This window comes from Castanea sativa, chromosome 8 (assembly GCF_040712315.1).
Source record: "Castanea sativa cultivar Marrone di Chiusa Pesio chromosome 8, ASM4071231v1".
NCBI classification, from domain to species: domain Eukaryota; kingdom Viridiplantae; phylum Streptophyta; class Magnoliopsida; order Fagales; family Fagaceae; genus Castanea; species Castanea sativa.
Window position 1 is genome coordinate 36,450,888 of NC_134020.1, and position 13,720 is coordinate 36,464,607.

The window sequence follows — 13,720 nt, forward strand, 5'->3', positions numbered from 1 at the left end:
ATGGTTTGAAGGAAAATTTTTTCCTTTTTAACAAAATTTTACTGAATTATATTAACATACCAAAAAATGCAACTGAATTGGAAATGTAGTTTAAAAAAAAAATCTAACATATATAGTCATTCTTTAGTGCCAAATACTTAATCAAAAATTGTAATATATCTGCACATAATTTAATCTACATTTTTTATACAAAACTTATATGATTTTTAAAATCTTGAACTGAATGAAACATTGATGTATTGCTTGTATTCTATTCGGTATATTTAATGCACATTTGTTTTTATTGCATGTCAACCCAACACAAACACACTATGTTGAGGAGAGAGATTAGATTAAGAACAAGAAACCATTCTCAGTGTGGTTTATATGAAAGCAACTAGATTATCACTCATATGGTTAGGTTCATGTATTCATCGAAACTGGATTCAGCATTGCACTAATACACAACAGAGTTATGAGCACATGAAATATCTATTTTCATGCTGATAGACAAATTATGTTCAACCTAATGAACCAAATGTTTTTATGTTTCACCTACTTATTTTCACTAATCCTAATACTTAACAATTATTGAATGTTCTTGTAACCGGAGAATACAAACTCTGCTTAATACAATCAAAGGCAAATAGTCATATAACAACAGCATACAGCACATTAGCAAAACCTTACTAGGAGCAGCTACTTTAAATCAGGTTACATGCAACATTTGTCCAGAACTACAGTTGTGTGGTAAGGATCAGAATGTCCCTGAAATAATTAATGTCTAATGGTTTCTGAGAGGACCTGATCCCATAGTGAATCTTCTGTCATTTTCTAAGAGTCTGCAAGGTCTATGGGAGTTACTACTAAGGCAATAGTTTTGGTGTAGTATTCTGCCATTTATGTACACATAGAATGGGTGAAAAAGTTGCATTACTGTGGCCATTGGCACAAAGTTATCCGATGCTTATTCCACAGAACGTCATTGCTTCTTACTTCTTTTGGAAGGTTACCATAAAAAAGAATGCAATAGCTCGAAATAGTATTCCCGTAAGGATGAGGAAGGCTAAACAACGATACCAATGATTGAGATCATAGCCACTTGCCATAAGTGAACCACAGCGTGTTATTAGCCACACTCCAGAATATCTGAAAGCATAACAAAATCAAAAGGCAAAACATTATCAACTTATGACATCTAGAAGAGATCACTACATACTGAGAAGGATTGTTAGGCCAAACCTTTTTGCATTTGCTATTACAAATGCTTCCAAAGCCCACTTTGGGTAGCATAAGTCAGCAATAGCATCCACAATTTTGCTATCATTAGTATTGGTTGCTATGAGAGTCAAAACAACTGGAAGAAGCACTGACCACTGCATAACACAAAAAAAAAGTGGCTTTTGTCTTAAAAAAGAGGATATATACTTCCAATAAGAGCAATTATTTATATAATACATACATTATGTGTGTGTGTGTGTGTGGGTATGTATGTATACACATGCACACAAACATACATACGAATTTTGCAGGTTAGGAAGCAAATTGTTTACCCATGTGAAAAATATAAATGCTCACCAATTGTGCTGGACCGGGTTCAAGAAAGATGGCGAATGAGTAAGCTATACCAGTCACACAGTAAACCAGACAAACCAAAATAATGTAGTTGTCCAGGACAGATGATCTAGGATTGTTGAAGAAATAGAACATAGAGAGATAAACCAGAGGCTTGACGAGTGTATTGAAATGGTCAATTGTATCTTTTGAGAGAAAGTAAGCTAAGCTACTAATGCCAGAAGCACTCTCTCTCCAGTAATGCAACTTATCCAATGCAAACGATCTCAAAGCCGAAATCTTGCAAAGAAGAGCTGAAAAAAAGTTGATCAAGATTTGGATGGGTTAGAAATAAAATATGTTATTGAGATCACTTCATCTAAACCAAAAGAAGAAGAAGATGATGCTGAGACTCCAATAGGAAACCCATATAAAAATTTCGAATGAAAAAATCTTCAAGATTCTAATACTTTTTCCCTTTAAAAGAAATTGGTCTTTTTGATAATCAAATGGATTGTGCTTGATTCTTTTTTTTTTAGGGTATTTTATGCTTCAATGAAAATTTGGCATAAAAAGCAATAGACTCCTGATTGCAGCAAAATGATTCATGAGTCATCCCAAATGATGTGTCCTCAGCTTTGAAGGAGCAATTTAAAAGAAGAATTTCATTGTCAATAATTTGAAAGATTTAACTTACAAACTGCTATGACTGTGTATGTATAACCAAGCGATCCAAAAGTTTCGTCGCTCACTTTAGCAAGTGTACCTAAGCAGATTCCAGCCAGTAATAAAATTAAGAAATCCACAGCCATTGTCCTTGCTTCTCGTAGCCGCTGTTTACCAACCCTGCCAAAAGAGCGCATCATCTAACATTAACTTTGAATTAGTAGACAAAACACAATATTGATGGAACTGAGAAGCCCAAGAAACTAATTTCTTTTTCTCCAGAGAAACGTAAACTCAATACTACCACATTAAAAAAATTCCACCCTACAAACAAATGTCCCAAGTTTTTGACACTAGTTGAAAGATAGAAAAAGAAGTACAGAATAGAGCAAAAGTTTAGATAGCTAATCACTGAAGATAAATGGGATGATTATGTGCATCTAAAGGCCAAAAACAACAAAAGAAGACATTTGGCATTTACCTCCCAAGAAAGTGTCTGTATTGCTGGAATACACTAGGGGTTTTCCTGTCAGATAGGTCATTGGACTTTAAGAAATTATGCTGTATATTGTCCTTCTTTAACTCAACATTAAACTTCACATCCTGCCAAAATTCTCCAGCAAAAGACTGTGAATCAGATTCAGCATTAGAAACATTCGGTCCAGGACTAGAATTTTCACCATTTGCTGCTGCCATTCCATCAACAATCTGTAGCATATCCATGGGAACTGGGTATCCATTATGAAGCATCCATCTAACAGGAAGTTCTTTGTAAGTTACCCCGGTGCTTGAGCTTAGTTTTACTATGCCCTCCAAAATGTCAATGAAGTGGTCTGGAGGGTTAACACGCTCAGGGACAGTAATCCCAAGACTGGCAAAGTACTCTTCCAATTTTTTTACTGGTCCATGATACACTGTAAGACCGCCTTTAGCTAGAAGTATCAAATCATCAAACATCCTGAACAAGGAGTAACTGAAGCACACAAAAGATAAGACATTACATTCAGGTATGTGCTAATTGCTTTCCAGTATATAACTGCTTTAAATAATGTTCTTTCTTTCTATATCTGTCAATTCAAATCATGTGAAACAAATAGAATCAAGTATTTAAAGTAGTTGAAATCATATATATTTAAAAAGGCAGTAGAAATAGCAAAAGGCAAAGCAGTGCTATATCTGTCTATTCAACTCAACTGAAACAAATAGAATCAAGGATTTAGAGTAGTTGAAATTATATTAAAACGAAAACAAAAGGGAGTAGCAATAGCAAAACGAGAAGCTCTGCGGCAAAAGGAGAATTCAAAGACATAATATAAAAAAGTGAAGAAAAATTACAGTCTCCCTAATGGGCCTCATGTCCTCTAACCTGTAATTATCTCTAAACAATGAATAAACAACTTGCAAGAAGAAATTAATTTTACATTTAAGTTATTTCATGAGTTTTGAGTATAGAAAAAAATAGGGATACCTTTCTTTTTGGCATAAAAGAATGACCCTGGTCTGTAATACAATATTGTTGTTAACCCCTCAATTTCCTTAAAACAAAACAAAAGAAGATGCAGCAAACTAAACTCTGAGTCATCTTAATAGACCCTTATCCCAACTCAGTAAACACATGAGAAAGAATGAGAGAAGTACAGTTCTAAAATTGTATATAGTGCTCTTGTAATCCTCAAGAGTAAAGGTACCTTGGCTGGTGAATGACCATGCAAATATTTACTCCTTCAAGAGCCTCACGTCTGAGTGCTCTAAGTAGTAACTGAGAAGACGAACTGTCTAAACCAGATGTGGGTTCATCTAAAATCAAAAGTGAAGGTTCCATGACCATTTCCAGCCCAACATTTACTCGTTTCCTTTGACCACCAGAGATTCCTCGCTTCTCCACTGTACCAACAAGAGAATCTCGAACAGTTTGCAACCCCAAGGACTCAATGACTCTTTCAACAACTAGAACCTTTTCTGCTTTGGGCAGATCAGCTGGGAGTCTATGATAACCAGAGTTACATTGAGAGGGAAGGAAAAAAAACCACCGTCAGTGCCAACACATTTTTTTTGAGCTTGTGTTTGTGCTTTTATGATCAAAGCGAGTAAAAAAAAAAATTGAAATATCAGCATTTTTCTTGGAGAAATTGCATGCATATGATTCAGCCATAATGGTGATATTTCAAAGAAAAATAACTCATATTGGTGATTTCTATTATATGTTACATGAATTAAGCTCTGAAATCATGATTGAATTTCATATAAAAGGAAGGTTGAAGCCATTGTCTAAAGCAGATTGAAAATTAAAAAAAAAAAAAAGAGCAGAGTCAAAAAGATTTCACAGTTGTGAAGGATACAAACTATGCAGATATGAAGGGAAAGAACAAGGGACAATATAAGTGAAATTGCTGGATTTCAAAATGATGAAAATCCTTACCAAAGAAAAATGATCTATATTACAAAACCAAAGTTCAAAAAGTTCATTGATTAAGTCTTTTTTATGCTTTTCTGAACCAAGATTTACCGACTAACTCACTTAAATATTTTACAATTTTATTTACTAATTCAAAATATATATTGACAATAAGAAAATGATTAAATGCACAGGTTGGCTTATTAATCAGAAATCAATATATATAAAAGCAGAGACCTTATGTTAAAGAGAGTGAGATTATGCCATATGGGGTATTCCTTGAAGTTTTCTTTATTCAGTTTTTTATTTCAACAAAGTTTGTACTTATATTAATATTAAAGTATTAGTTCATTGAATTAGCCAATAGATAAATGTATATATTAAGTATCTATTATTATGCATTAATTATTTATATTAAATGAATTTATATAATTATTTGTATAAAATCTATATAGAAAATAATTTTTAGTTGGAATACTAATAATAAATTTAGAATATGACATTCTTACTCATGTTTAGTTGCTTTGACAACAATTGTCACAAAAGCCATAAAAAATTAAATATTTGTGATTTCACTAAAATTAATCTTAATCCTTTAAATTTTCTAACTCCTTTGTGTGTGTGTGTGTGTGTGTGTGGAACTAACACTGCAGTGTGTATTATATGTAATTAGAAAAATTACTAATATAATAAATATGTTTATTTTGTTATATTGATTATTTTTAAGTATAATGAAATTTTATTATCATTTTTCTAAGATTTATATGAGAAACAATTTGTTTTTTTATGTAATGAAACAATTGATCTGAAATATGATATTTTTACTTAAATTTAGTTGTTTTTGCAACAATTGAAACCATGTCCAACAAAAAGGGGGGGGGGGGAATTTTAGTAACACAAAATTAAGAATGAAAAAAAATATAATTGAAGGATATATGCATTTTTTAGTATTTTAGTAGGCATATTAGCTACTATCATGAATTTCAATTTATAAACACAAATATAGAGTATGATCAAATCATTATACTACTCTTAGTGTATTTCTATTTTATCAATATATAAAATAACTAAAGATTACGATTTCTTACAATGAAATTTATTGAAATATCTTTTTTATACATTGGGGTGGGGATCTTGAATATTTCTATTGAAAATTAAGGTGTCAATCAGTTAAATTACAAGATTTTTGGTACAACTTATTAAAATATTAGAGAAAACTAATACTAATAAATTGCACCGCATATCATGCAGAAACTCAGCTACTTAATATAACAAGTCAAAGTTGTTCTTCCAGATCCTCAAAATTAGACTTAGTCTTCCACTCTTCAATAAGTTTTCTTTTTCAAGATTTTAAAAAATAAGAAAATAGATTTCATTGGTCAATGAAAGACAAAATTGTGTTCCTGCTATAAATGTCTGATTCTGAAGTAAAATAAGATAACCAACAACAAAGAAACCAATAACTGCTTAATCCGAACAAAAGCATGGTGGTCAGAATGCATTATCACAGTAAGATCATATTTGTAGCATCACATATACTCAATAAATGCAAATACTTTACAGGAACTAAATGTGTTGTACCTGCATCTTGCACTAAACCACAGATTCTCTTCCACTGTCAAGTTTCCATGCACAATATCATCTTGTGGCACAAAACCAATGATTTTCTTGTATGAGTAGATTGATTCAACCTTTCCATTTATGAGAATCATACCACTCATGGTGCACCCAGTTGCTTTTCCAGCCAAAGCTGAAAGAAATGTTGTTTTCCCAGCTCCAGAAGGGCCCATGACAGCTGAAACTCGGCCAGGTAATATTTTCCCAGTCACACACCTCAAGAGATGTTTTTTTTTACCTTTCAAAGTGAGGGTTAAATCTTTGAAAGCTACCTCAATTGTAGGCCTCTTCCTAATTTCAATATCACTAGCCATTGAAATAACTCCAGAGAAGGTCAAATTCTTATTTTGCTCTTGTAAAGCCTTTTCCTTTTCAATTTGACCATATGCATACCTGAACATTTGGCTCTGAGTATGCAACTGCTTACCCTTTGGTGCATGCTTTTTGATATTTTTATCTCCTATCTCCAGATTGAAGCCTTCATTGCTATCAGGGTCGTTTTCAATAGAATTTATTATCTTTGTGAGGTCGCTTTTGTCCTTTTTCTTTCCTTTTGATGCTACAGGCATTTCCTGTGATGCACCTGGAGAATTCAATGGCAAAGGTGGCAAGGCAGCATCTGATCCAGGTTTAGCCTGACCTCCACCTTTTAACTGCTCTGAATGCCGTAAAGATTTTCTGCGAGAAAATGTACGGGAAAATTGTGTTTGCAATCCAATAGCATGCTTCTTAGCAATATCTTTTGCAGATTTCCATTTTTCACGTGCTTGTGCTGTTTCTCTTACACTTTGAACTGCCTTTTCCCTTGATTTTGCAAGTCTTCTTTCTCGAGTTGCAAGAACTTGGTCAGAGCAGTTATATATAAGGAGAAGAAGGATACTTAATCCAGCCTATATTCACAAGTGAAGGGCAGGTCAGTTCTGATGATAGTCCCTGCAATATTATATAAAAAGTATGCTGGCTAGAAATTAAAGAAAATAACTGTTTTAATCATGAAATGTAAGATTAAGAAAAATACAAACATAGAATATTTATAACTTAGGGCATCAAAATTTATTTTTATGGACATTGCCACTGAACATCCCTCCCAAGTGAAAGGACTGCTAGAACACAAGTTTTTCAGCAGGACATAATTGCGTTGGAGCAATAACTCAAAAGTGAACATTGGATAAGAAAATGAACACTTATATGTATCTTCTTGTGCACATGCTTTTATTTCTTTTATCAAGGATTCTTGTATGGCAATGAGTGCAGTGTGCGCACAAACAACCCATGTTAGCATCCAACAGAGGATAAAAAAACTTGAAAAAAAGAACTATTTAAAAAGCATGAAAAAATTAACAGTAATAATAAAGTAGAGCTCACTTACAAAAAACATGACACCATATGCACTTATATTCTGATTTTCTGATTTTGCCTCACAAGTTGTGAACTTCAAACATTCTGCAAGTGCATAAAAAGGGGTTATATTTATATTTTGTTTTAATTATAATTAAAACTCGAAACAAAAACTCACTATAAATAGAAATATGATGGCAAAGATTGATTCAGCATAGAGATCTGAACATAGATATCTAACATAAATATCCTGCCAAGTTAATCTAGATGTTAAATGTTTGATGAGCTATCATGTTTTATCGGTCGTTGACTCATTAGACAGGAAACTTCTACAATAGCACTAACGCCTAGATGCTCATACTGACAGCAGCACCCATGTTGCCTTTCTTTTAAGGTTTGTATGAGTCATAATACATCTAAGACCTTGTTACTTAGCTTTCCTCTGATTTTAGATATCCAAATTCTGCTTAAGTACACGATAAAATAGGATTTTATTGATCTAAGGAAGGAACTTACTTTGTTCAGATGTTGAACCTGCCCTGCAATAATGTCTGCAATAAAATGCAAATATAATAGCCTTAGTAATTAAGAAGTAAGCAACAGGTAGCCATTGAACATTATCAAGAGAAGGGGGAAAAAGAACAAGAGAGAACAAAGAACCAAGTAATTGACAGCAAAAGTAACATGCAACCATTCAATAACATTACAACTCACAAATCTGAGGACAAACAAGAAGTTCTGGGATAATTATCAATACCCTTTATGGCAAGGAAATTTTTGGACAGTAGATGGACAGTATGATCCAGCTGGACAGAATACCTCGCCACTACTCAAGATATCAGCCCAATTATCTGCTCCACCACAAGTATGGTTTGGCTTCCCAGGAGACAACTGATATCGGTATCTGCAGAATATTTCTGCTAATAAATATTAATGTGCGCTAAAGCAGAAAATAAAAAAATAAAAACAAAAAAAGTTAAGAGTATGAACTTACGGCTCACAAACACCAGTAGATTTATTGAGTTTTGCAGCTGGGCAGTAAGCACCCAATGGGCAAGCTTCAATAAAAATACAAAGTGGAAATAAAGAAATGAAGTTAGTGAAATTCAACTGCATCAAGAACATAAGATACTGAATCTTACATTCCACTAGATTATGCATGATTTGGAATCCACAAACAAGCTTACAGGCATTTAAGAAAATATTCAAGATATTAAAAAAAAAATGTTAAAACACTTAAGCAGGCTAATCCAAAATGTTCAGGTCATGTGTGGTGAAAACCTTTTATGTTGCAAACTGGAATTTCTAAGAATTTAAATTCAAAATTTGCAGAGAACACCTTTAAGTTCAGTGATGCATCTTATTGTCAGCTCCTTTTGCTAATTATATTCTTAGATGTTTCATGGCCTCTCTCCTTTGTGTTAGCCTAAGGAAGAGTAAGATCTTTGGAACCAAAATTGGATAGATGACCAAAAGCTTTTGCAGTCAGCATCCAAATTATTGAGATCATCAAGCTTTGCAAGAACAAGATTGACTAAGAAGATAACAGATGTTTCTTGAGGTTGAACTTGAGGAAAATTCACATTTGACTTTTCTTGCTTAAAGATAAACTTGCAATTCCCCATCTTTTCTGCCAACAAAATTTTCTTCCTTCCCAACTATTTTGTCAGGAGATAAAAAGGGATACCAGATTTCTCCACTCTTAAGGACTTAAATGCAGTTCTGAAAGATGATGATACTTCAAATACATATATTGGTGTTGGTGACTGGTGAGTAATAAATCAGATGAATCAAAATTTTAAAGGTCAAATTCACTCCAAAGATTGTGGTGAGTCTGAAAAATTAGAGCAAAACAACGTATGGAGGAAGCAGATCAAGGGAGGAAAAGACTAGAGTTTGATTAGAACCTGAAATTCTAGGACTAAAGAATTTAATTAATGAGTATGCCAGCTAGATAACTGAATTCCCCCAAGGCTTTAGGAGCATTCATTATAAACATCAAGGATTAAGAAGCGTTAAGTTTCCTAGTATGTCTTTCTGTGAATAATAAAATGAAGATTAAATCTGCACATACCCACTATTAAATCTAAAAATCTAGATGTCAATGTCAAGTTGAACAATCCAAAGGCTATTTAATTGACTTCTTTAACACAAGCGTGCGTGAGCGTGCACACACATATATATAATATGACAGTTATTTGAGAGTACTCACGTGAAGCATTAAGAATCGGGACTATTTATAGCCAGACAAATTTCAGTATGAGGACCTAAAAAACCACCCAAAAACTGTAACAGTGCACTGTTTTAATTTTAATTCACAGTAGTAATAAGAAGCTTACAATGTTTGGAAAGTTCTCATTTATTTATTAGCATTCATGATCAGTTACTCAGCTTACCAACAAAGGAAGAATATAAACATTGTAAAAGAACGATGGCATAACTTGTGCTTCATGTGTGCCACCCCTCTAGCTTATTGCTTAGTGGGTCATAATTCATATAGATTCTCGTAGAATGATTTATAATGACAAGAACACCATTATACTCAGCAAGTGTAGCACTCACCTTTATATGAGATGACTAAGATAATGCAAATATCAGGGAGCTACTTATAGACTTTACAAGTTTAGACATTTCTATCAGAAACTTCTTTGCAAATAACATAGAGACATTATATAAAAATTGTCTTTTTAATTAAAGTAGCACTCCAGTCTGAGATTAATAATAAAGTACAAATTTAAAAAGGTCATGGAGAGTATAAAATAAATGCTGTGTGAAATAACTGAGATTATACAAGTATTAAGAATCTACATTTGGTCACAACACTGACTTAAAGGAGTGAAGAAAGGTATAAATGGAGAGTTAATCAATTCTTTAAATTGTATTTAAAAAAAGAAAAAAAGAAAAAAAAAGAAAAGAATATCATGATTGCAAATGCAAAATGCTACATTGTTAATGACATGATCATTCGATGGATTTTCATGTACTTACGTATCATGCAAGTAAGACCATTAGGACAGAAAAATCCCTCACAACAAGCTGAACAATTAATAGTCCTATCAGGCATGTCCTTCCCATTTTTGAGGTCAACTTTCTTAGAACCAGCACTACAAGCCCATCCAGGCTCACACCCAGAAACCCATGAGGTTAAATTACAGTTCTTGTTAGGTTTCAGGTAATTGGTTTTCTTTGTTGATGTAGTTGTTAAGAAACTGCTGAAGTAGAACTTTACTTCTGCTGCTGTGCACAATCGCTTTGTTAGATCTCCTGTTGATCCACCAAAAATATCATCAGATGTGTAAAAAAATATATCATAATGAGAATTGCAGTATTTGAGAATTAAATGAAAAAAGAAAGAAAAAAAAAAGGGTTGTTCACAGCATAACAGAATGAAAATAAAGTTTTTTAAACCATATTAGTGCTTTATCAAGCTTAATGTTATCTGTATGTCTAAGAATATAAAAAGTACACAAAGTCCGCATAAACTAGTCTTATATTTATCAGTTATTAAACTAAATACTTCTATTTCTTCTTTTAATCTCTTTCTGCTTTATATTCTCTTGGCAACCGTAGTAAACTAAGCAGACATCTACTAATATTTTTTACGCCAATTATTAAACGTAAAACTTCTCTTTGACTTTTTGAAATATCTTCGTAGCTTCTATACTTATTGCGATTATGTGTCATGAGATACATCCAATTCATAACATATTTACAAGAAAAATCAGCAAAGCTATTTATCCAATTGACAGGTGACAGCTGCAAATGAAGGACAAAGGATCTAATGATAGCATCAAACTAAAAAAAAACATGGTAACCATAAGTTGATAATGTGAATAGAGAATCTAAGGACAAACAAGCAAACATCAAGACCACATCCTTCAAAGACACAATTTAACAAATAAGAAACATTATCATTTGCTACACAAGGTAGAATCTTGAGTAATATGTTGTGTATATGTGAGTCTTGTTTACTTGTTGCAACTCTTCACTGGCTGAATTTATTTTCTTGTTGCCATAAACAATGGTCACCCCACCTACCAAATTTTGTTTACAATTATGAAATTATAATTAAGAATTTATCACCTGAAAAATTAAATCTATTTCATTTTTCAAAAGTTACAAGAATTTCTCCGCAAGTTCTCAAGGGTAGTTACCAAATTCTCTTTCTTACCAAATTAAATATGTGAATTAACTTATATATACAACAACAACAACAAAGTCTTGGCCACATCAAATGTATTAGAAAACCAAAATTAACAAGCAAGACTGCATGGTACTTGTTGGATTTTGCAAGTTTATTGGATTTAATCATATATCGTTAGGGAAGGGTATATTACCTTTGGTCTTTTTAGCACAAGCGGAAATGAAATTCGAGTTTTTGGAGAAATTGAAAGCTCCATTCCAATCAGAATCCCTGCCAAACAAACCAAATAATTGATAAAATTACGAATTATTCCAAAAACTTAAAGTATTAAGAAACCGTGAAACTAATAATTTAATCTAAGTTAGATTTTTCATTTTCTTTTTCTTTTTTGCCTCATGATAATTACTTTTTATTATCGACCGAGACACCAATCAATTTTTCAAACTTTTGACAACAAAAGACTTTACCTTACAAACGAACAAACAAAAAACAACAACGTAAGAAATAAAAACAACAAAGAGACACGAACGAATGTGGTGGTTACTCACACGTCGGTAATGCAGAAACCATAGTCTCTGGAGATGTCGTCTTTGAAGATGGAGGTGTAATTAGAAATGCTGCTGTAGACGAGCTCCGACAAAAACTCCTGGGCGGCGGGACTGTCGTAATTGGTGGTGCCGTCGCCGTAGTCGTCGGTGCTGTCATCGGCAGCACAGTCCACGCGCAATGAGAAATTCAAGAAAATGGTGATAACCACGAGGAAGAAGAACCGAACAGAGAGATAATGATACGCGTTAACCTCCTTCTCCCTGCTCATTGTCACAAGGAAAAGAACAATACTGATCAACAATGCAGCCGATGGATCCGAAAAGGAAGGAAGAGATGAAGAGTTGAGAGATTGGGATTTGGAAAAAGATGTGTTTTTTTTTTTTTTTTCTTTTACGGAGGAAGAAATGGCGGGGAGGAAGAGTTGGCGAAGTATGGGGGTAGAGCAAAAAAAAGCAGAGAGAGAGAGAGAGAGAGAGAGAGAGAGAGAGGAGCTCGGTGGACTGTGGACCGTTGGATCAATAGTCTTGTTGGAAATATGCGGTGGAAGAGTGTTGAAGTTTGAAAGACCGTTCAGTGGCAACGGTCAAGATTTGGAGATATTTATGTTCTGTTGGATGGTACATTGAGAAGTGAACTTCCAAAACTTTTTGTCCAAATTTCGGATTTGTTGTCTGAAATTTCAAATAAAAATAATACTATAATAATTAAAAGGTGTTATACGGACAATATTTTTATAATATTTTTACAACAAATTATAGATGGTTAATTATTATTAGTTCTAATTTAAAACTATCACTGAAATTACTTTTTTACCGTACCAATAACCACCAGTGACAATATGTCACATGAAATTTGTTGTGAAAATATTGTAAACATAGTATTTTTCGTAATAATTTGGTTCCTCTATTTTTTTTTTCTTGGCTTACATGGTTAATGTATGCTAATGTGGTCTACTTTTTAGGGACAAAATCAAACAAAGCATACATTTAAGATACCAAAATTGAACATTTACACACCAAAAAAAAAAATGTATATATCACAATTGAATCAACACCAAATTTAAGAGACCAAAATTAAACCAACCTATATATAGAGTACTAAAATTGAACTTATCCTATAGAGGAAGTGATGAAATTGGACATTTTCTATCATTTCGAAGACGAAATCTAAACTCTTAAAATCTTGAAGAACTAAAAACAAACTTAGCCAAAATTTCAAAGACCAAAAATATAATTTATCAATGAGAGAGAGAGAGAGAGAGAGAGAGAGAGTTACAAAGCAATTTTTTAAGTCAAATTTGCTTAGCTGCACATATATGGATGTGTGATCGGTTTCTAGGCATTCTTATCATTTCTAGTAAATGACTATAAGTTTCTGTTAATTTATGAACAATGACAATGAGACCCACTAAGTAGCACCTGGCATATTGTAATCGATTGTTTTGCACAAATTACATGAACTTTGTGGTACAATAGCAA

At 33.0% G+C, this 13,720-nt stretch overlaps 1 protein-coding gene across 1 annotated transcript; it reads right to left on the reverse strand.

Annotated features, from left to right (window-relative positions):
- Nucleotides 1-654: 654 nt before the first annotated feature.
- LOC142608185 (ABC transporter G family member 28) lies at nt 655-12,510 on the reverse strand. The gene is made up of 14 exons (XM_075779900.1): nt 12,242-12,510; nt 11,887-11,963; nt 10,538-10,813; nt 8,544-8,607; nt 8,307-8,453; nt 8,066-8,100; nt 7,581-7,654; nt 6,176-7,101; nt 3,888-4,184; nt 2,681-3,172; nt 2,231-2,379; nt 1,558-1,847; nt 1,222-1,355; nt 655-1,128 (listed from the first exon to the last, which is right to left on the reverse strand). The coding sequence occupies exons 1-14, from the start codon at nt 12,508-12,510 to the stop codon at nt 972-974; spliced, it is 3,387 nt and encodes a 1,128-aa protein (XP_075636015.1). The 3' UTR covers nt 655-971.
- Nucleotides 12,511-13,720: the final 1,210 nt, after the last annotated feature.

Coding starts and splice junctions, on each gene's coding strand:
- LOC142608185 (XM_075779900.1), bottom strand. CDS start 12,510: ATGAGCAGGGAGAAGGAGGTTAACGCGTATCATTATCTCTCTGTTCGG. Junction 10,814..11,886: donor TTGTGCTAAAAAGACCAAAG/GTAATATACCCT, acceptor GTGGATCAACAG/GAGATCTAACAAAGCGATTG. Junction 2,380..2,680: donor TACAGACACTTTCTTGGGAG/GTAAATGCCAAA, acceptor CTCTTTTGGCAG/GGTTGGTAAACAGCGGCTAC.